This window comes from Pan troglodytes, chromosome 7, assembly GCF_028858775.2.
Source record: "Pan troglodytes isolate AG18354 chromosome 7, NHGRI_mPanTro3-v2.0_pri, whole genome shotgun sequence".
Lineage (NCBI taxonomy): Eukaryota > Metazoa > Chordata > Mammalia > Primates > Hominidae > Pan > Pan troglodytes.
In genome coordinates this window covers 63,343,892-63,367,645 of record NC_072405.2, presented here as the reverse complement: position 1 = coordinate 63,367,645, position 23,754 = coordinate 63,343,892, and the positions used below count along the sequence as shown (strand labels likewise).

The following is a 23,754-nucleotide window of genomic DNA, read 5'->3' as shown; positions in this document are numbered from 1 at the left end:
TTGAGGGATAAGAATTTCAGTAAGCCGAAGAAGGAATATAATGAGCTAAAACAAATGAGGGAAAAGAGTAACAATATCCCTGGAGAACGTCTAGAGACAGAAGCGAAACGTACTCTACTCAGGAGAATTGGAAGAAAAGCCTAGAAAGGTAAATGGCCAAGGTAGGGGGATACTATGTTTTTAATTCACCACACACTAACACCTTCAGGCAGAGCTGGCCTAGGTGTAAAATTCTCTTGCCAACTATACTTACACAGAAGAAGGATGCTGTTCAAACAGGGCTGCCCCTGCTTCTTTTCCTGACCCTCTCCACAAATGATATACTCAGCCCTGTTCTGTATAAGGCTCAGCTCATGATTTACTAACTAATTCACTAATTTAGCACACGCTTTCTGAGTACCTACTATGTTCTGTGTATTTGTCCTGTGGAGACTGAAGGTCTTGATTACAACCTCCTAAGAGCATGCGCCTCATGTTTGATTTTCATGGAATAACCGCCAGAGTTGCCACAAGGCAATTAAGCAAGGACAATGCTTTGTGAATAATAATGATGGGATGGTACAGGGGTGATTATCAGCCTTGCTTCCACGGAAGAATCTCATGCATGGAGATGCGGCCTGCTGGTGTGTGAGGCTGCAGTGATAGAGCAGCAGAAACGCCGCTCTCTGCCAGGCCGTCAAGGCGGGGCCCCCTTGCGGTGTGGTTGGCCAACTAGCCACTTCAGTTTTTCAAGAGTGAGATCCTGAGACAAGTAAACTGCATTTTGCTTAAAAATCTATACCAGTGGGACACGTCTTTTTTTTTTTTTTCTTTTTAACTCATGCTAATTCTAAGAATTACTCTTTGGCTTCTTGTTGTCATTAACACTTAAAAATGAGTATTAAGTGACAATTTTGTTTATATGTGTCATAGTGAGGTTAAGATACAATTAAACCCTTTAAATTGTGTTCTAATTCCAAATCTGTCTTTTAATATGATTTCCCTTTGGGCTTATAGTGTCTTGATTAATGCATGCATTTTGGTTGAATTTATTACACATGTAAATTTAACCTAGTTCCCTTCTATTTCAGAAACGATAGGAGCTGAAAGTAAAAATATAAGACGTCAGCCCAACCTTGGGGAAAAGTGTACTGAACTAGAGGAGTAGGACAGACACATAAACACACACATATAACTTAATGTAGTAAGTGCTGAGTTAATGTCACACGCCTTGTGAAAGGTATATAGGAAAATGAGTTTCCCAACCTGTAGCTTCAGGAAATATCTCCTGGCAGAGGTGACGCATCTTTTGTCAACTCACCAGTAAATATACACATGAAAGCCTACAGGACTCCAGGCACCACGGAATGGCCATGAGTTAGGTAAACTCAGATCCAACAGCACCAGCTGAGAACACAGTGAAGGCCAGTGAGGAGCAGAGAAGAATGTGTCTGCCAGGCCCTGGCTGAGCTGTAGGCCTGCTGTGTGGCCAAGGCCAGCTTTTGGCTGCAAAGGTTCCCCCAGAGTGTGATCTCAAGGATGAAAAGAAGGCCTTTAGTTTGCCTTGCCCGAAGGCCTGCCTCACCTGCCTGCAGGGGGCCCACAATTGTTTCGGTGGAACAACAGACTCTTTTTTTCAACAATTAATAAGAAGGTGCTGAGGACTGTGAAAAGGGCGTGAGTCTGGAGTGGAGGTGGCATTCCACCTACCAGAGGTATTCAGGATTTGCTGATAGTCTATTCTATCCATAGTGGAAAGCTTTTAAAGTCTTCTTTTCTTATACTTTGCACAAAGGAGATAATCTCAACCTTTCTCAAAAAAAATTTTTTTAAAGTCATGAATCCTGAATAGAAATGAGACGGGAACACTTTAAAGGTGTTAACTGCAATGTCAACTCTAAGGAACGCTGTGGAGCATTATGTCCTTATTCCTCAGGTGAATGTGCCTCAGGGTCACTCCACCTATCTGACTACAATTTGGTTTTGAGAGGACAAAGCTGGTCATGCTGCCTTGCCTTGACAAGTCAAGTTAGATTCGTTTTGTTTGTTTGTTTGTTTTTGAGATGGAGGTTTTGTTCTTGTTGCCCAGGCTGGAGTTCAATGGCACGCTATCGGCTCACCACTACCTCCGCCTCCTGGGTTCAAGCAATTCTCCTGCCTCAGCCTCCCGAGTAGCTGGGATTACAGGCATGCACCACCACGCCTGGCTAATTTTGTATTTTTAGTAGAGACATGGTTTCTCCATGTTGGTCATTATTTGTAGTTATTTGCATTTAACTGATTGATTTCTGCATTTAAAAATTCTCCTTCTATTTAGAATTCCCCTAGGTAGGGCCTTTATTTCAAATAACTTGCTTCTGCAAGCTCCTATCAATGTCATTTCCCAAACCAGGAGTTACGAAAGGCAACACTGAGAAGCTTTTGGCACTCCTTGTCTCCAGGCCCTCCTAGGTCAAGTAGGTTATCAAATATATATTGTGAATGACATTGTTTCTATTAAAAGATAGATGCTAATTTATTTTTAATAATTTCACATTAAAGTCAAGACTCACATATACACACGCATACACAATAGTTCAAGTTTGGTAACACAGAAAAATCTGGAGATTCCCTAATTTAATGCTAAACAATACATTACAGAATCCACTCAAAAAGTATACTGGGTTAAATAGTGTTCCTCCAAAATTCATGGCCACCTAGAACCTCAGAACATGACCTTGTTTGGAAATAGGGTATGTAATTAGTAAAGATGAGGCCATACTGGAGTAGGATGGGTCTAGTCCAATGACGACAGTGTTCTTACAAAAAGGTAAGAAATACAGAGACACAGACACACAAAAGGAAGACAGCCATGTGACAATGGAGCAGAGGCTGGAGTGATGCAGCTGCAAGCCAAGGAAACCCAAGGACAGTGGGCATGCAGCAGAAGTGGGAAGGGCGAGGAAGGACTGTTTCCCAGGCCTTCCGAGACAGTGAGGCCCCGATGACACCTGGATCGTGGATCACTGGCCTCCAGGAGCTGCAAAAGGATATATTTCAGTTGTTCAACGCAATCAAATCTGTGGCAATTTGTTACGGCAGCCACAGGAAGCTAATATAAATACTAAATGAAAATATTTGCATTAATTCATAAAGTCAGTTGAATGTCTGCCTTATTCAAATAAAATTTTGTTTGCTGCAAACCTCAAATAGCCAAACCTCCAGTGTAAATGGTAGAAATTCAGTGATGTATACCCCTATCTATATTAAATGTACAAAAGACAGAAAAATAATACCTTCAGGCATAGAAATAAAATAAAGCCATAAGGACGTGGGTGTTCAATTGAAGAGGGAAAAAGGAAAGGAGGATGCGCACACTCGCAGGCAGCCTCTGTGATGCACACAAGCAGTCTCCTCACGCGGCTCTGCTTTGTGTCTCACCTAAGCATTTCCCCCGAGCCCACGAAAAGGGACAAGCACTCGGTGGTCTTTTTCTCTGTCCTAATTCAGCTGTGCTGTAAATTCTTGTTCTCTGAGGAAACTCCAAGGAGCATGACCGAGATTTTCTTTCCTTTTCCCTTCTGTGACGTGCACCTGAGCATTTTGGATGCCTGTACCCCAGAACTAACTAGCCACAGTGAACATGCCCAGCATCATACCCTACCCAGCTCCCCCACCAGGACTGTCCACTCTAGCTCCTGCGTGCACCCATGGCTCTCCTTTCCCCTCAGAACAGCCTTCCAGGCTCCATGGACACTGACCTTGACCTCATATGCACAGAAAAGGCTCTGGGAGACAGAAGTAACTATAAGTGGCTTCAGAATGGCCTTTTTCTGCAGTAGAAAGGAACCTGCTGTGCCCCAAGTTCTATTCCTGGTGCCATACTCTTCTGCTCCTTTAAGAATTAAGGAAGTAGGAACTGTCTCATCTCTGTATAGCTACATAATAGAAAGCAATTATTTTTGCAACTTACTTTCTTCATCAGGGTATTACATGAATGAGCACTCGGTACCATTTATTTAGGACCTACTATGAGCAGGGTATTAAATATTAGCATTTAATATTTTATATCTGTTACATTATTTGGGATTGTTCAATATATTTTGAAACTAAAATTCTTTCAGATACAACCCATTGAAATTATAATAATTAAGCTATCACTTATGCTCCTTCCTTCCAAAGGAGGCCATGGTGGCACAGCACAAACAAGAAGTAAGGTAGTGCAGGGGCCAGGTGCAGTGGCTCATGCCTGTAATCCAGCAGTTTGGGAGGTTAAGGCGAGCGGATTGCCTGAGGTCAGGGGTTGGAGACCAGCCTGGCCAACATGGTGAAACCCTGTCTCGACTAAAAATACAAAAATTAGCCAGGCATGGTGGTACATGCCTGTAATCCCAGCTACTTGGGAGGCTGAGGCAGGAGAATTGCTTCAACCCAGGAGGTGAAGGTTTCAGTGAGCTGAGATTGAGTCACTGCACTCCAGCCTGTGTGACAGAGCAAGACTCTGTCTCAAAAAAAAAAAAAAAAAAAAAGTAAGGTAGCGCAAGAAATGATGGGTGACGATGTGAAATGTATGTGTAGACATGGACAGTGGCAGTGACTGCATCTAAATTACCCACCAGAAGATTTCATATTTAAAAGAAATCAGCTAAATTAATGTGACAAACCATATCAGAACATAAGATGAAAGTCCTGGATGAAGCACACTCTACCTCTTCTGATGAAGGGAATAAAACAGAGCTTCCACCAGTGCCCCAGAGATGCCTGTGTGCTGTGGGTGGGAGCAGGCTGGGAAATGACACCCAAGTCCTCTTCAGTGCTATGTGTTACTCATCAGATGGGGGTGCCTGTGTTGTGCTAAGTTCTGAGTACACATTGAGAGAAGAGAAAAAATCTTTGTAGTTTGGCCAATTAAGTCATACTACAGGCCAAATTGGAATTGGAACTTGAGGATGGACAGGATTATAATGGGGAGAAGAGAGCAAGGAAAGGTCCTCTTGAGTGAAGACTAGCACTCCGAGGGACAAAAGCAGAGTGGAACAGAACTTGTTTAGGTAATTATAGGGATCTAATTTCACTAAGATCTTGTAAGAGGACAGCAATAAAAACAAATTGGAGGGGGAAATATAGAGTCAGATGTTATAAAGCCTTGAATGGAAGTTCTGTTTAGTTTTGCTTTTGTGGTAGGCAATGAGGATTATTGAAGGTTTTTAAACAGGAGAGTGATGTGATTAAAATATAGCTTTTAGAACATTATTTTCCCCCATATTTTTTCTTGAAACATTTTCAGGCAAAGCTATACAATAAAATGCTAAAGAATAAAATTCAAAATAAAACAAAGGAGACATGAGAGAAGAAAAGATAAAGTCAGAATGATGCTAGTTAGTACCATAGAAGGGCTAGCTTGGAAGTTGTGGGCAGGTAGGCTGCGAAAGAAAGACACAGAAGAAAATTGGAAGACGACTGCGATGAGCTAGTCTTGATGAACAAGGGCATCAATCAGGGCAGAGGTAGTAGTAAGATAAAAGAAAGGATGAATTAAGCAGACACTATGAACAAGGAATTGGCTGAATTTAATGACTAAAAGGCAAAAAAGACAAGGGCTACTGTGGATCTCACCGCTTCTGTTCATCTGCAGTCAGCTCCAATCATCTTGGGTGTTTGCAGGTTTTAGTGGCATGCCTTTAGGATTTTTAGTTGAATTGCCTCATTATTTTTACTTTTTGCTTAGTACTTAAAGTTGCAATTTTCTTGGCTAAATCCGAACCCTTGAATTTCTGCTTGCCCCTATTTTGCCTGTACTTTGTTATCTCATTTCCTGTTGATTACCTATTTGGAAAAAGAGGATACAGGGCAGCCCTCGATATTGAAGATTCAAATTTTCAAAATGGAACCTCAAGTTTCTCATTCCCATGCCCACAACAGATTGGGTTTTAACTCAATTTGTAAGTCAGGGCTCAGCCTATTCCCTGTGACTGAGAGACCAAGCAACAATAAACATGATTGCCCATCTAGCCGAAGCTAAGCATTTTCTTGAGAAACAGCAGGGCTCACTAAAGATCTAGAGAACCAGGCTTCTTCTTGGAAAAACAGGTGACACTTTCTTAAGCAAGAAGGTGTGGGATTTCTATGAGGAGATTTGAAGAAGGAAGTATATGTGGGACCTGTGTCTCAAGCCGAGGCAGTACAGGGCCAGGTCAGGAATTTAGAGAGCTGCTTTCAGGACTGACCCTCATGGGGCTCAAGGAAAGTCCAACTTATCTAGAATTTAATGTTTGTCTTTCTTATGTTCTGCTCTGAAAGTTCTTCTCTGTAATATTCTCTACACTTAATTTCCTTATGAAACTGTTGTAACACTACAATTTTAGTAATGTAAAGAAACCAACAGTTAAACAAATATTCTCACTATTTATGTAATAATTTCCAGTATTAAACTTTTGGTCCTTTTGTGACACACATAACATCGTGGTAATAAGAAATTATAAGATAAGTCTTCCTTACAATGTCTAGCAAAAGATTATTTAAGCAATCAAAGAGTTATTCATGGTGTGGAATCTGAGTTAATGAAACAAATCTGTGACCTAAAAGATACACACACACACACACACACACACACACACACACACACATCATCCACAGTGCAGCACACTCTTTTGAAGTATCTTGGAGACCAGCATTACCTTTGACAGGTAAAGATGGACTCGGATGTGGTGCCGGGCTCTCTGACTATGACTTGTTCACAGTACCAGTACTGTGATTTGTCACTGGCCTCACAGCGCAACAGCACCTTCTGCAGTTTTCCAAGCGACACTGCTGCTACTTGAAATTTATCAATCTGGTGCAGGAGACAGAGAAAAAAAACCCACAGAAATAACTAGGGTCCGAGGCATGACAAATGCGGGCAATAATAATAGCTAAATGACTGCCAGAAGCAGCACAATACTTTAAAAGAGATGTTACTGTAGTTAGCATCAAAAGGGGCAATATGGTGAGAAAAATAAGCAAATTACTTTTTATCTATTAAAAATATATTTCTGGCTGGTTTTTCACTCTTGCAGTTTTATTTTCTCCATTTGTAGTAGCATCCAGAGTAACAAACAAAGAAATCCCAACACAAAGACTTTTCTCTCGTTAGACCCCTACTCTGAGAAGCAGTTCATTAGGGCATCAGGTTGACAACCACGCAGCTAATGTACAGCACATTTCCTTTCTATAAGTACTGATATGCTTTGAGACATGTGGGACAAATTTTCTTTCCTTCCTTCCTTCCTTCCTTCCTTCCTCCCTCCCTCCTTCCCTCCCTCCCTCCCTCCTTCCCTCCTTCAATACATCCTTCCCCTGCACCTTCCTCTGTAGATGAAAATAGAGCACATTCTTGGGTTTGTTGTAAAAGAGTAGCCTGGACTCTTCACTCCTAAATAGAATTGGTTTGTTATATCAAAAATACACTGACATTTCCAGAGAGATTCAGGACCTAAAGTCAGTGCTATACTGATTAAAATCAAAAGAACTCCTTCACACATTACTTCCTCATAGATTGTTGTCGAGAATAAACGTCCTAAAGTTATCTGAGGAAAGGATCATGAATTTAAGTAAGTCTGAAAAGTTACCAGAAATGATAGTTGACTGTTAGCTACTGCTACTCTATGGTAAAAAATGTTACTCTAGTATCATTTGTATTGCCTATGTGGAGAGCTGTCTTAACTGCTCCCTGCATTGTTACCAGGTTAAATTTCAATTTGATATTTGAAGACACACTACAACTATTGGCTCCATGCTGTCTCAACTATTGGCTCCATGCTGTCGATGGAAACCTCCTGTGGAGTCCAGACCAAAACCATTACTAGTCCAGTAATGATGGTTCTGTAAACCAGATGATGAATATTTGTGCATCTTCTCATGTGTGCACAGATCATCTCATTGTCAATGTCCTGCATTCTCAGCATGGCTTTACAAGGGACGTTTCATGAGGCAGGTCACCTGTTGTAGCAAATGCAAGTGATGCCCCATCCCATGACCTCTGGATCCATTTCTAGGACTTTCTAGGTGCATCTGCTGCTTTGATAAACAGTTTCGGTGTGCTTATAGCTTTCTATCTCAATCTCCTGTCTCCTGCTTCTGTGTCTGAGGGCTTCCCCTGGTGGGACAAATCTGAGAGATGTTTCACAGAGTTTCTCTGAAGTTCTCTAGCAAGAAGAGGTAGCCACAGCAGTAACCAGCTCACTAATATCCCTGTATTGGCTTTTCTCCTTTCCTGCCTCACTGTTCCCACTCCTTCACTTCTCCAGTGCTTACTGGGATTATCTCCCAGATAAATTACCCTCACTGAAGTCTTTGTCTCTCAGTTGGCTTTGGGACAAACCCAAACTACAATACTTTGAGGTCTGGAAAGATAGGCTGAGTCAGCTTTCTGGTCTCTTCTTTTATCTTAAAGTAATTTTAGGTTTGAAGACAGAATTAAATTTGGTCTGTTACATATATTGCTATGTTTTATTATCGTGCCAGGACACCTTGTAGAGAAAATGACAACTAGCCCAATGAGTGGTTTATGATGTGAGATGTGGCAGGTATGCACAAATTCTGATAATAAAACTCTCAGACTCTTACCACAGTTTCTTGACTACAAAACTCATGAAATTATTTGGCATTTCCATTATATCCCAAGCACTGAGGAAAATAACAGAAAATGTAAAATCTAAAATGAACCAGGGAAGAAAAACACTTTTACATCTCTGATTCTAAACTTAAAAGCAGATACCACTAAGCCCTCACTGTACTCTTCTTTATACACTGATTGCAACTCTATCTCCTACCCAATTTTAATTTCAATCCACAATACACCCTCCCTACTGTCTGGAAAATGCTAAACACAATGATGAACTGAGGAAGATCAATCATGAAGATGACTTGCAAAATCTCAGCAGGTAACGTCCCATGATACAGCACTGCTGCAAAATGATACATGCTGGCAGCCAACTAGCAGGCAGCCAGGGGACATGGAGCCTCTGCCATTTATCCTCAAGTAGTCAGGTGAAAGAGTCTGGGGCTGATGCAAAGCCAGCACGGTTCTGTAGGAGATCACTTCACTGATCACTTAGCATAATATTAATAATAATACCACGGTATCTAAAATTTTGTTTCTGCTTACAATTAATAATTCATTCCTGATAGCAAAAGTTAGGCCTAATTTTGCTTTTGACTCACTCAAAGCAGAACTGGCTTTCCTATTCATTCTGATGAAAGCTTTTGTGTAATCAACAGTGAAAAATGTATAGGTGAGCTTTAAGATATCCAATGTTTCAAAATATTTCACAAACTACAACAAACAGTCTGAGAAACAGCACTCTCTAACTGGTTTAAGGAGTCTTCTTTCTTAAAAATATGCCTTTAGATTACATAATCCCCAAACTTAATTTCAGGCCCTCAAATAGTACCTTCTCTCCATATACAACAAAATAACATTAACAATATCCTACTGCAACTTCTCAAAGACCTACTATATAGAAAGACTTATGTTTGTCTATAAGGACAAAAGGAAATAAGGAGGGGCTTAGGTGTGAAAATAACACAGTTGGCCCCATTCAAAATGTTTTATAGATTAAAGGTCATTGCGTTATTATATGAAATATAGTATAACGGCATTTCTATGGCCTTATCTTTTAAAATAATGCCTTGTATCTTTCAAGCCTGAGAGAGCACATTCATAAATATTTTCCTTGTCTTTTGAGTTCATTTTTTTCTTTTCCTCACATGATCACTAATTTTTAATATCTTTTCTTTGTTCTATTATATACTGTTGGTTTAGTATGTCCCATTTTTCTTGCAAGAACAACTTCCAAAACAAAGCACATTAGGAAGTCAGGTCAGGAAAACGTGTTAAAGATGTCTTAAAACTAAAATTTGAAGAATGCCAAACACCTTTTAAATTTTAAATCATATGTGGCCATCTTCAGAGAGGTTGTTAAGAATCTGGGAAATTATTTGTATAGACTCACCTGTCCTCTTTGAAATTTTACTTGCATGTTAGATTTGTACAGCTGTCTGAGGCCAGAGTCTCCCCTCTCCCCAAAGAGACAGAGGAAAACCTCAGACTCCGTCTCCGCATGCTTCAGCTGCCCAGTGTAGACGTCAACCTGGTATCTCACTACTGGCAAAGCAACAGGGAGAGAAAACAAGAGGAAATACATTACCTTGAAATCCATACAAACAGAACCCAGATCCATAGGTTTTCAGGCTATAGTAAAAAAAGAAAAACATATATGAGAATTCCTGTAATCTGGATTTTCTGTGTCTATTGAGAGACTTTTGAGCTTTAATTATTTTAAATCATACATGGGCATTTTTGCAAAAGGCCAGAAGGTTTATTGCATTTTCAGAAAGAGAAATAAAAGATTTTTTAAAAGGTTGTTCTTCTATGTATGACATAAGAGGACATTCTATGCTTAGTATTTTAGTGGTAAAGGTGACTGTTATTGCACATTATGTTTAAAGTTTAAAATGACGTAAGGTTTGATGAGGAAATAAATCAAGCGAGGAGGTAAGCTGGCCCCAGGCAAAGCTAAGGTGAGTTGCAGCCATGGCATTTCTTGTCTCTCACAGCCTCAGCCTTTGTGACTGTAGCTGGGCCACAAGAACAATTCTGAGATTACATTTAATCTAAGATCCACCAGCAACTCATGCTGTGACATTAAAAACGTCACTTCTCAAGAGTAAAACAACTCTCTTAGAAGCAGGAAAAATATTCTGTAACTAAATAGCTTAGAAGCAAATTTAAGCAACTACCAAACAATTTGTCTATGGAATAGATGCTACTGAAGATTAATAACACACATGGAAAAATAGCTTGTCCTCCTTTTACTACAGGAAGCTCACAGACAACATCCCCATCTGCCTGAATCCGAGAGAGCCATACGTTTGCTGCAAAATCTAGGATCTTCTTGCTTTTCGTATGTTGCATGGTCACCTGGAATTAGAAGAAAAAATGACCAAATTGTGTCATCTCCAATTTCTCAAAGAACTTGGAATTCACAATGCATCCCAGGGATTTCAAAAGTGTACTGCATACTCTGATGATGGTGATAGTGGTGATGGTTGGTAGTAGTAGTAGTAGTAGTAGGTTGGTGCAAAAGTAATTGCCATTTTGCTATTACTTTTAATGACAAAACCACAATTACTTTTGCACCAACTTACTAGTAGCAGTGGCAGTAGTAGAAGTGCCATCAGCTGTTTATTAGGCAATTTTTATTTGCCACGTATTATGCTAAGTGCTTTATTTTAACTATCTTTTAACCTTAATCAATCGGACTTGTAAAATTCTTTCAGTCTTATAGATAAGAAAATGGAGGCATGAAGATTTGAAATGGACTCTAGCAGATTCAAAGCTCTCAATTTCACCTGTGGTAGTGATTTAAAAAAGAAAACAATCTAAGAGAACTCGAAAGGAGATCTTGCGTTCATATTAGTCACCAAAGCAAGAATACATCAGAACTTGAAAAAAAAAGTGAATGCCTTTTAAGTGTATTTATAACATCTGTAGGCTCTAAATAAACCCCCAGTTGCCACAGACCAAATGCCTACACCTTCCAACACGCAGGCAGCTGCCCTTCCCCCCAACCCAGTGAATCCTCCACAGACCCCTCGTCAGCCCCTTTGGTGGCTGTTCCACACAAAGGCCCCTTCCCTTTATCTTCCCCTTCACATGCCAACAGACTAGCAGAGGACTTCCAGGAATAAGCCCACAATTGTTTGCCTTGCCTCCTATCACAATAGATAAAAATGTCCTCATCCTTTTAAGATTCCAGCTAATCTTCTAAATAAGTCCCTGTCCCTCCTCAATTTCCTCTGCTTCCTGGCCTTAGGAGCAGGTGCCACCATTTCTCAGATGGCTTATTCTTCGAGCTTGCTGCCATAACCCACTGTCTGCTGTTCTTGCTCTCTTCCAATCCTGCCTTTAGCCTGTTTCAAGAGAGACTATTTTAAAACAGAAATCTGATCATTTTGCACACTGCACACAACTTTTTTTTCAACAGTCCTTCCTACAGTATAAAATCCCAAATCCTCAATACAATGAGCAGTTCATGGTTGGGTCATAATTTTGCTAGATACTTCTCCCTCACGTGCTATGTTCTAGTTGTACTGATCTGTTCATGGTTCCTCAACCTGGCCACATTCCCTCTCATACCAGTTTTCACATACACTCGTAGCTCTGCTTAGAACAATTTTCATCCTGACTCATTACTGTGATGAGTCTGCCCATCCTTCATAGCTTACACATAACCTCTTCTAAGGAGTTTTTTGTGAGCCCTCAGCTTGGTTCAGTAACCCTACTTTGTGATCCACGGCAGCCTCCCCATTGATGATTTAACAGCTAATATTTGACAGACTTGAGGGAAGGAACCATGTCCTACCCATCTCGATACTACCACAAGCTTTCACAAGGCTGTCCTTGGGTCGTTTGTTGAACGAATGATTAAATGAATAACTACGTGAAATGGGTATTTGTCAACACAGGTTACAGACTAACTCAGCACGCCTGACCATTAATGAGTGACGACTGTATCTTTACTTGCTCCAGGCAAGAGGTCTTGAAAAGAACACTGGACAGCTAGAAAAACTGTGACCAAAGTCCAGCTCTGGCATTTCCAACTGACCATGAGAAATCATGTAACCACTTTGAATACCACTTTTGTGGTCTTTAAAATAGAAATAATGACTATCTCATATGGTTACTGTGGATATTAAATGAGATTATATGTAATGTGTAAAACTTTATATAAACTATACAAATACTTCATATTAACATTAGTGAAATGTATATATGTATACATACATTAATATTAAAAAGGTTAGTATAATATATTCTACTGAACTTGGAAATGTTCTCTTTGGATTATATCATTCTTTATTTAGACAGAGGCCAGTGTCTGTGTGGAATTTGCACGTTCTCCCTAAGTCTGTATGGGTTTTCTCCAGGTCCTCCAGTTTCCTCCAACATCCAGAAGCTCTGCATGTTAGAGAAACTGGTGTGTCTACATGGTCCCAGTGTGAGAGTGTGGGGGGTATGCAAGTGTGTGGGTATGAGCGTGCCCTGCAATGGGATGATGGCATGGCGTCCTGGCCAGGTCAGTTCCCGCCTTGCACCCTGAGCTGCCAGGACAGGCTCTGCCCACCCACAACTCTGAACTGGAATAAGCAGGTTGAAAAATGAAAGAATGAATACAAATGATTGTCAAATAAAAATTTGTAACGTCTATAATAATCATAGAAATGTACAAAAATAAACAATTAGGGGATGAAAGCACTCACCGAGTTGCCATGTTTGTGATGGTTTTTGAACTGCATGGTGGAAGGAGGTGGTCCTGACAATTTCCCTTTGCAAACATTTATTCCTTGGTTTAACTCACCGTAACTACGACTGCTATCACTCACTGATTGACCAAACATAGGGTAAAACTTTCTTACTTCTTTTCATTAATCTTTATTACATTTATGTATAGCTCACATTTATTTCAATGGTTAATATTTGAAGTGTTTTGGACTTCAGAAGATTGGAGATGTTTTTGGGACCAGAAATATGCTCTAGAAATTTAACTCCTGTTTATTTCAGTTAGCCAATGGTAAATTAGTTTTGTTATACCAAGTATTGCTTGAAGTCACAGTTTCCAAGAACCTAAGACAATGTTAAGCGATTACAAGGTCATACTACCTAAAACTTCAACAGGTTCTTCCTCTACATTAACCTCTCCATGCAAATTGGCAAGAAGCCTCTGGTTTCTGAGGCCCCGCCATCCCTTCAACCTTAGAAGAGCCCACTGATAAGAGAGCCTCACCGATTTGACTTAAGTGCAACCCCACGAACACCACTGAAAAGCCTCCACAGTGAGGGCTCTAAGTGAGTTCCGTTTACCTTCGAAGTCATGATGGCTCGAAACAGAAAAACAAAGAATCTAGGTAATCTCCAGCAATGTTTGTTTTTATTTTCACAAAATATTCTTTCAACCGTTAAATTAGTAAGAAGGGCAAAATTCCAGGACGACCACAATGTTTAAGCCCCGTTACATGATAGCTAATGGCAGGACTCAGTAAAAGGCATGTGGCAAGTGAAACAAACATGGATTTGAATTAAAAGACCTTGGTTTATGTCTTTGCACTGCTATTTACCAGATGTATGGCCTTGACCATTAACCACTGAAATAAATGTGAGCTATGCATACATTAAGATAGATTAATGAAAACAAGTAAGAAAGTTTATTTTACCTCATTTTTTGGTGGATCAGTGAGCAACAGCAGTCTCGTAATGGTGAGTTAAGTCAAAGATTAAATGTTTGCAAAGTACAAATTGTCAGAAGCACTTCCTCCCACCACACAGTTCAAAAACAAAGCATCGCAAACATGGCAGCTCACCAAGCATTTTTATAAAAGTTCCACAAGAGGACCTCTCATCTTCAAGCCCTCATTTGCAAAACTGCCATCATATCTCACCAAGTTGATAAGTGCCTTATGTAATAAAATGAGATCAAAACACCTTTTGGAAAACAGTTTGTAAACTATAAATGATTAGCCATAGGATGTTATTTTCCAAAGCAGAACTTTCTCAAGAATGGGTGGCGATGTGTCCGGAGTTGGTTCCTTCCGGTGGGTTAGTGGTCTCACTGACTTCAAGAATGGAGCCGCGGACCTTCACAGTGAGTGTTACAGCTCTTGAAGATGGCACGGACCCAAAGAGTGAGCAGCAGCAAGATTTATTGTGAAGAGCTAAAGAACAAAGCACCCACAGAGTGGAAGGGTACCCGAGCAGGTTGCCACCGCTGGCTGGCGTGGCCAGCTTTTATTCCCTTATTTTTCCCCTCCCATGCTCCATTTCTGTCCTATCAGAATGCCCTTTTTCAATCCTCCCTGCAATTGGCTTTTAGACTCCTGCTGATTGGTGTGTTTTACAGACCACTGATTGGTGCGTTTTACTGATTGGTGAGTTGTACAGGGCACTGATTGGTGCATTTTACAATCCTCTTGTTAGCTACAGAGCACTGATTGGTGCGTTTTTATAGAGCACTAATTGGTGCATTTTACAATCCCCTTGCTAGCTACAGAGCACTGATTGGTGCGTTTTACAATCCTAGCTACAGAGTGCTGATTAGGGCGTTTTACAATCCTCTTGTAAGACAGAAAAGTTCTCCAAGTCCCCACTTGACCTAGGAAGTCCAGCTGGCTTCACCTCTCAGTGATACTTAGGAATATTGTAAAAGAGCTTGATTTCAGAACATCTAAATTTTCCAAGTTAACAGTAAGAGGGCGGTTTTTGTGCCTAGAAGTAAGATCACTTCTTTCCAGATCCACATGCTAGCTATGTAATATGGGAATTGCCTAGTTCTCAAAACCTCAATGTTCTCAATTAGGATTATGATAATATCTGCCTTTCTGTGGTATAAACATTAAAAGTGATCAGGTATACCCTGAGTGCTCAACACATGTTTATTGTTTTTAGTAATAATAGTATCAAAATTAATCTCAGAGATTGGAGATCAGAATTCTTAAAAATTATTTGGGATTGTGGTTCCTCACTCTTTAACATCCTCCTAGAGAATGCCCAAGGAAAACTTCAGCCAAACGTTCAGTTTTCTATTACCAGAATGAGAAATTCTATTCCAATTCCCTGACTCCTACTGTACTTGGGAGAGCTGACCACGACCATCTGGGAAGACAACTAACGGTCTCCTTTGGCTCTCCTACCCTTAGCCAATCTGAAGTAGCTTCTCCTGCTTCCTCTCTCCTGGGCCCCTCCATGAATTCTCTAGCCCATCAGTCAAGGAGTTCATAAACAAAAGGCAAAACCTCTAACTTCAAAAAAAAAAAAAAAAAAAAAGAAAGAAAGAAACCTCCAAAGCTTGGGAATCCCAAAGCTGTCCTCTAAGCCAGGTCTCCCACTCATCCCATCTTCCCAAGAAAGCTCTCCAGCACTTCTAGTCTCCTGGGTCCCTAGATCACTGTGTAATCCTTGTCTGCTTTCCCTAAAATGGCTCCTATTCTGCTTCTTTGTACCTCAAGCAGGAAATTTTAAGAAAAAGGAGGCCATTCCTCTCTAAACTATAGGGACCAGCATTGTCCCAACTCCTCTTGAAGGCTTTATCTTTTCTTTCATGTCCTCCCTGAGCCCCTTCTCTAACTGTCCTTAGTGCCTGCCTTTAATGTCAACCTAGATATCAATGGAGCAAGGATCAGGTCCAGTGGGTCAGAAGGAGGGTCATCACTATGGCCAGAAGACTTGGGGTTGTGAGGGCAGAGTGAGCCAACTGCCCTCTGCCATAGCCTCACTCCACATCCTGATTAAATGCAATTAATAACCAACAACAATTGCCACCATCTATATTTGTATTCTACTTGTTTTGTTTTGTTTTGTTTTGTTTTGTTTTTGAGATGGAGTCTTGCTCTGTCACCCAGGCTGGAGTGCAGTGGCGTGATCTCGACTCACTGCAAACTCCGCCTCCCAGGTTCACACCATTCTCCTGTCTCAGCCTCCCAAGTAGCTGGGACTACAGGTGCCCACCACCACGCCTGGCTAATTTTTTGTATTTTTTAGTAGAGACAGGGTTTCACCATGTTAGCCAGGATGGTCTCGATCCTTTTTTATAAAATACTTTTCACAAATTTTATTTAATCCTAAACAAAATAAATAAAATAATCTTATCTTTTCTTGGAGGAGAAATGATATAGAACCAGAGTCAACAAATACTTTCTGAGAGCTACCCATGTGGCCATTTGTCTACTGAACACTGGATGTAAGATAAACACTGGATAGAACACAAAGAATATATTAGGATGAGAAAGGTTTAGAAAAAAATCCTTTTAGAAATCCTACTCTGAAATATCATAAACCTTTGTTCTATAAAACAAAAAAAATACTTCTACTCTCATTACAGATTCCATATACACAAAGCTTTTTCTGAAAAAATAAAGGCAAATAGTCACCAACACGTTTGTCGGACACAAAGTATTTATAGTACTCTATAAGATCTGATACTGGGGATGGTGGATGGGGCACTCATGTCAGTCATTAGTATTTTCTTTGTATAGCCAGAAATATGAAAATATAATAAGGTTTAAATGTGTTCATACGGAACATTTTAAGTGTTCTTGCAAATCAGACACAAAGTCAAAGCTTGGCTCTAAATGTCCTTATTTCTCATCCTGTGCCTTGTGATAATACCCTATTTGTTATCAAGGACTGTACAACGGGGACCAACTATGGTATTTACAACTGACTGAGGGACTATCAAATACATGAATTTATCTTTGGTTCAAATAAGCTGGCACAACTTTGAGAATGTTTCTATAAACTACTGGAGTCTTTTGAGATTAAACATTTGCCTGGAGATTTTGTGAAAAGAAGCTGGTGCTTCCTGCTGTTCACTGAACTAGAAAATCTTCAAAAACAAACTATTTTTCTTACCGCATTTCAGAACTTGCTATTTCCTTTATGTGGTTCTTTCTAGAACCCTGAAGTGAAGAAGTAACTGGAAATGAAAAGGAACTAGAAACATTTATGAGATACTTTAAAACTTCAAAAAAATACGGCATTTCTTACCTAATTTGGCTAATCTCAGGATTGCCTGGGGCTCATATCAAGTAGGTTACCATATCATATTAACCAGCAGTAGGTTAAAATAATAACAAATTCACCAAAACCTATGACCCACTTCAATTCAAAGACTTAGAAGAATCAAAAAGCTTCAAGAGAATTCCTATTCTATTTGAGTCTATTTATCCAGAATATATAGCAAACATGTGCTGCAGAGGCAGCCCAGACATTGGAGAGAGCATTAGGCCATGGACCAAGAGAAGGGGCATTGGCCTTATCTCGCCGCTAATTCTGTGTGAATGGGTCAAACCTCCAAGACTCTCCAGGCTATATATATGAAACAGGGTCTCCCTCTGTCACCCAGGCTGGAGTGCAGTGGTACAATCTCAGCTCACTGCAGCACACCCAGCTAATTTTTGCATTTCTGTAGAGACAGGGGTCTTCCCATGTTGCCCAGGCTGGTGTTGAACTCCTGGGCTCAGGAGATCCTCTGGCCTCGGGTTCCCAAAGTGCTGGGATTACAGGCATGAGCCAATGCACCCAGCCGTACTTCACATATTATAAATATTTGTTAAATAAACAAAATGTGTTTTATTTATTCATTCATTCCACAAATGTTTAACATCTACTACATGACAGGGAATACTCTAGGAGTTGGGATTATAACACTGAATAATACAAAGTTCCTGTTCTCAAGGCACTCACTTTCTAGTGGAAGTCGGACTATGAACAAATATAAAATATCAGATAAGGGATGTGTTATAAAGAAAATAAACCATGCTGATGTGATCAAGAGCAAATGTGGGCTCCCTTTAGATTGCATAGCAAAGGACCTCTAAAGCAGGAGAAGACCAGTGTGGCTTCCACAGCATGAGAAGGGGACGAGAAAGAGGTGGGCAGGGGACAGATTACATGAGGGGACATGATCTGACTGATGTTAATAAGAGATCACTCTGGCTTCTCTTTGAAATCTGGATACTGAGGCGGGAGAAAAAGAAGCTGGAAGCCTATCATAGGAGATCTTTACAGCAGACAGAAGAGAAAAAAATGCAACTTGGAGTGAAGTGATAGTAATAAGATGGAGGAAAAATAGACAAAATTGAGGTATGTTTCAGCAATAGAGTCAGCAGGAGATTCCTGAGGGATTGGATTTTGGAGGGAAGGGAAATAAAACAATCTAGGAAAATTCATAGGGTTCTGGCTTATATAACTAGGTAGACACTGACACCATCTTCTCAGACGAACAAGACTAAAGGAGAAGCAGGTTGGATGAGGGAATCAAAAAGGTCTGATTATGTTTCATTTATTTTTTTCACTTGATATTCACAACTTGTGAGATACCAAGTACCGTTGAGCCCTATTTTACAGTAAGAAAAACCTAGAGAAAAAGTGATTTTTTAACTTTTTAGAAATTAAACATCTTTCAAGTCTTTTGACTTCAACTCTAAAGTTTATTACCTCAATTTGAAAGAGCCAAAGTCAATTCCAGAGAATAAAAAAAAGCAAACCTAAGATTTAAAAACAAGTATTAGTTTTATTTAAAAGCATTTGCTAACATGTATGCTTATCTTTCTTTTTTTAATATTCAAAGTTAATTACTATCTGTCTATGTTCAGTTATAGCCATCTTGTTTTGGGTAGAAGCTACCCATTACCTGAAATCAGTATGATGACCTGGATTAATATTCTACAACAGTGTTTTGAACGCTAGACAGCACAGTTGGTTAGTGTGCATTAATATGGCTGAAATAGCAAGTCAGACCTTCACAAAGGCCTCTAAAGTATGATCAAGGAATAAAAGTTTAAGACTCTGAATGACATCACATGACCCACCACTAGATCAAAAGCCCCAAAGTACCAAAGTATCATGAAATGGGCAGGTGTTCCCTGCTCAAAATGCTATGTCAAAAACTAGGTTTTCACCCATTTTAATCTGGGACACTGGGAATGATTTCAACAAACACTTGTTTAGAAACAACGGCTTCCCCCCAAAAAAAGCATTCCATAAGTGCTTGCATTGTTTATCACAAGATGAACAATAGCTATTGGCTATAAATGGCTGATCATTAATGGGGAGAATGATCCTAATAATGACATATGTCCTAATAATGACAGACTTTCAGATTTTCCAAGTCCACAAAAGGCAGCCTTTGGTCATTGTGAAACCAATCATTTTCTTTTTTGGAAATAGTATTTTCTTTCGGCTTTCAGACTGAAGCATCGTCTAGTATTTTTCTATCAATACTAAAAAGACCCAAAGCCTTGACTTTTGCTTTAGCTCTGATGCAGAACTGCCAAATGTGAGTACTATGAAAGAGTCGATATGGCTGAGAAAAAGTGCACTGATATTAAGCTTCAAAGCCAAACTTTATGTTGGGGTAGATGAGAAATAGAAAAAGGGTTAATTTCCAAAACCATTTTTTCACTGAAACATGCATTCATTTTCCTTGAAAACAAACAAATAAACACAGTGCTCGGGAAAAAAAAAAAGGAAAAAGAAACAGCAGTGCCTTTATCACATAAAATATTCAGCATTTTGTTTTAATTTCCTAAATGAATAGGAACAATTTTAGGAATGCCTTCAGTAGAAACTAAAATTCATTTGCTGAGCTCCCCCTACTGATTTACAACAGCAAATATTAGTTGTTTCACAAGAGAACATTACCATAAAAACTCATTCTTGTTTCTTAGAAACTTAAAATTCCTGGATTACTTTTAAAAATTTCAACCAAGTCATTAAATACATATCCTAAAAATAGTTGACTGGAACAGACATATGGTGGTACTTACAATGTCTGAATTAACATGTTAGAATTCAGTAATGAGAATATAACATCTAGGTCAGGTTACCCAACCTTTCCTCTCAGAACCTGAGAAAAGGGAGAAATCAATTTAATTCTCTCCATAAATCTTTTGGAAGACAGATGTAGAGACAGCATGTGCCATTTTCACTGGGACAATTACAATGACAACTTTATGGATAACTAAGCACAATCTGGTTTATAGTCAGGTTAATGGTAGATTGTGTTCTTTGAAGACAAGAACTGCATCTTAGTCATGTTGGCATGCTCAAACGACCAACAGAACTCTTCCAACTCTTATTAAGTCTTCTAGTAATACTTGATAAAACACTTTGAATACGAGTACAATTGTTTTCTGAATATGAGTACAAATCTGTGCTATTGTTTATTTTAGTACCAAAGTCCAAGGAGAGACTTGATGTGCTCTCTCCCACCCTGACACACTGAAATCTATGTATTTAAAAATTGCCTTGGCCCTAACCTGTCCTAAAATATAAAGTTAATTTGACTAGCATGGTCCATGCAATATAAGAAAAGGGAAATACTGATTAAGAAGACTATATAAAAGACATAAAGATTACTGAATTTTGCCACAGAGCAAATGCATGTGGAGGAATAAAATTTTGTACTGTATAGCAATAAACTTCCAGTGTATTTGTGAAATACTGAGGGAAGAAATAATGACTAGAGTTTAACTATCAGACAGAAGATGGTAGTCACCTATACAGAATTTTTTCTATGTGCTTGAATAGGGCTGCAAGAGATGGTAATAAAATATTTGTAGGTCTATGTATTTATCAAGTGACTCTACCTAAACAAGGTCAAATGGCTTGTGTCTGACAAATTCCAGTCTATGTAATCATCCTTCGAACGCAAGGAAACTATTTCAGCTTTGCAAATAGACACTTTGCCTTTCATTGGGGAACAAATTATTTTACATATTTAGGATGAAATATTTCATAACCTTCCCTTCGGGGCTCTCTGACTCATGTCCCCACTGTGCACTCAGAGGCATCACCTAGGCTCCCTAGGGAGCTCCCTTGCCCTCTTCCCCTTTTGAGTATAGGCCTGCGCTGTGGCTTCTGGACAGATTACTGCTGGAGGGAACTTCCTCCACATGCAATCTTGTCACAACATCACCTAATATAATATGTGTGCTACTGCCTCTGCACCATGGTCATATCTTTTTCCTAAATCAAACCCCAAATGCCTCAAACCCCTACAGTAATGCACAATATTCCTTTCATAGAATGTTAATAGATTTTACCTGAAAAATATGACCCCATGGTGAATTTAGTTTTGGAAATGCTGTTAAACAGATTTCCCTACCACAGGGCATCCCAGAGCCTTTACTATATTTATTTGCATTGTGACTTTCCAAGAGAGGAATGAAAAACTCAGTGTTTCCAAAACTCATGTGGGAAACTCAGTGTTTTCCACACTGCAAACATTTATTGGGGAGCATCTTGGGAAAGCAGAAGCATGGCTGGCTTTTTACATCACAGGAAGCGGCCTCAGGGCTGAGGCGAATGGGCATTAGTAGGGAAAGTAACTTCTTTGAATGGCTCACGTAAATACTGGTGTCTAAAAACCATTCTCCACTAAATTAAACTAGGGCTCCTTGAGAAATAGGTAATTCCAGGGCTAGGGAAAAGAAAGTACTAGATAAGCCTGAAACATCTTTTCAAATCAGAAAGTAAAGAAGTCCTCGTAGAACGGACAGTGACATGTGAAAAAAATATAGGGGCTTACAGGAAAAAATGAAGGATGATTTCAGCATCAAAGTAAATTATGTTAATAAAGATTAACCCATCAAATAAAGTAAGAATCTGCAAGTACACGCTGGTATGAATAAATAAATGAAATTTTGAAATGGAGAGAAGGAAAAAGTTCTACCTTGTAGTAGAATGCCAATTAATAAATAGAGAAATAACAATAGAATATAAAAATCACCATTTGGCCACCATCACAGTAATAACTGACTAAGGCAAAAATCATCAATGGATCCTAAAATTAGTGGGTAAAAATTTTATGGTGAATACGATATTTACATAGCCAAAGAATCAATGGACTTCATGTCAGTAAATATTTGTCAAACGATTAAGACATACATATAAACACACAAACATATATATATATTTTAACAGGGAATGGTAAAGTAGATGGGGTGCAACCTTAACAACTGGGAATCTGAGTGAAATTTGAGTTTTTTTCTTCCATTCTTGCAATTTTTAAAATAAATTTGAAATCACTTCACAATAAAAAGTAAAGTAAGGTGTAGGAAATGTCCCTTCTCTTACATTGCTTTGGTAATGACAGTTTCTAGCTGCTCAATTCAATCAATTAATTAGTGTTCTACCCACTTTACTCTTCACACAAGCCTTTACCACTGACCAGAGGAATGGATGATGCCTCCCTTGGTTCCCAGGACTGAGTGCTCCTTCCTTGGACAGCTTCTGCTGGGGATGTTTTTTCCTCCAGTTGAAGAATCACTATGTAGTGATGTTGCTATACCCCTCAACCACTTTTCTCACTCACAGGCCCCAGAGAAAGCACAAGCCATGCTATTGACTTCAGGCCCACTTAACTCATGGGTAAGTTTCTTCTAAAATTTTAGTTCTGACTCACCTTTCCCAGTAATTCACAGGCACAGAGCTTCTGATTTTACTACACTTTGCAGGTTCCATGGTTTTTGCATCTTCTTAAAAGGTCATTGCTTTTCTCATCTTAGAATTCTTTCAATGCTTCTAAATAGAAAACTTTAAAGTCACCAAATGGTTTCCTCAAATCCTCCATATCATCTAGCATAATGCAGGGCATGTATTAGGTGCTAAGTAGATATTTCTTGACTTACTGACTGGAACATATTTACCTGTTCCTGAACTATTAGAAAACATTTCATTATATAGGCATGTCCTAAGAAATACTACAATAAACACCTCAGCAAAATTAACATTTTTCTCAATTACTTTTATTATACAACCAAAGATACAATAATAAAAATCACAGATAAAATTAAGAAACACTTAAAAAGAAAGAAATATTTTGCTAGACTCTATCAGTGGTATTCCAAATTTTAAACCTGAAGCATTTTGGAATAACATATCTTGTACTGTAAAGGAACCAGTGACAGATATAGTATTTAAAGCCAGAAAGCAAAGATGTTCTATGATTCAAACCATTTCATCTGACTCCACTATAATCTAGTGCTTCCATACAGAAATCTCAAGGCTTTTAAGTGTTTAATTACCATCTATTTTTGAAAATAAACTTAAGGCCCAATGATAGTGCTTAAGATCTCAGTCTCTGGAGTCCAACATACAATAAGACCATTTACTGCAGGCAAATTACTTAACTTGATCGAGCCTCAGTTTTCTCATATGTAAAATAGGATATTAATGGTACCTAAATCAAAGAGCTGCTA

General features: G+C 39.2%; 1 protein-coding gene across 2 annotated transcripts in view; it reads right to left on the bottom strand.

Annotated features, from left to right (window-relative positions):
* Positions 1-23,754, bottom strand: part of RP1 (RP1 axonemal microtubule associated) — a 328,721-nt gene that overhangs the window by 106,376 nt on the left and 198,591 nt on the right. For both annotated transcript variants that reach the window (XM_063817109.1, XM_054656745.2), the window contains 3 exons: positions 10,786-10,918; positions 9,951-10,102; positions 6,636-6,790 (listed from right to left, as the gene is read on the bottom strand). In XM_063817109.1, the coding sequence (XP_063673179.1) occupies positions 6,636-6,790; positions 9,951-10,102; positions 10,786-10,918 (440 nt within the window). The remainder of the gene's footprint in view (positions 1-6,635; positions 6,791-9,950; positions 10,103-10,785; positions 10,919-23,754) is intronic.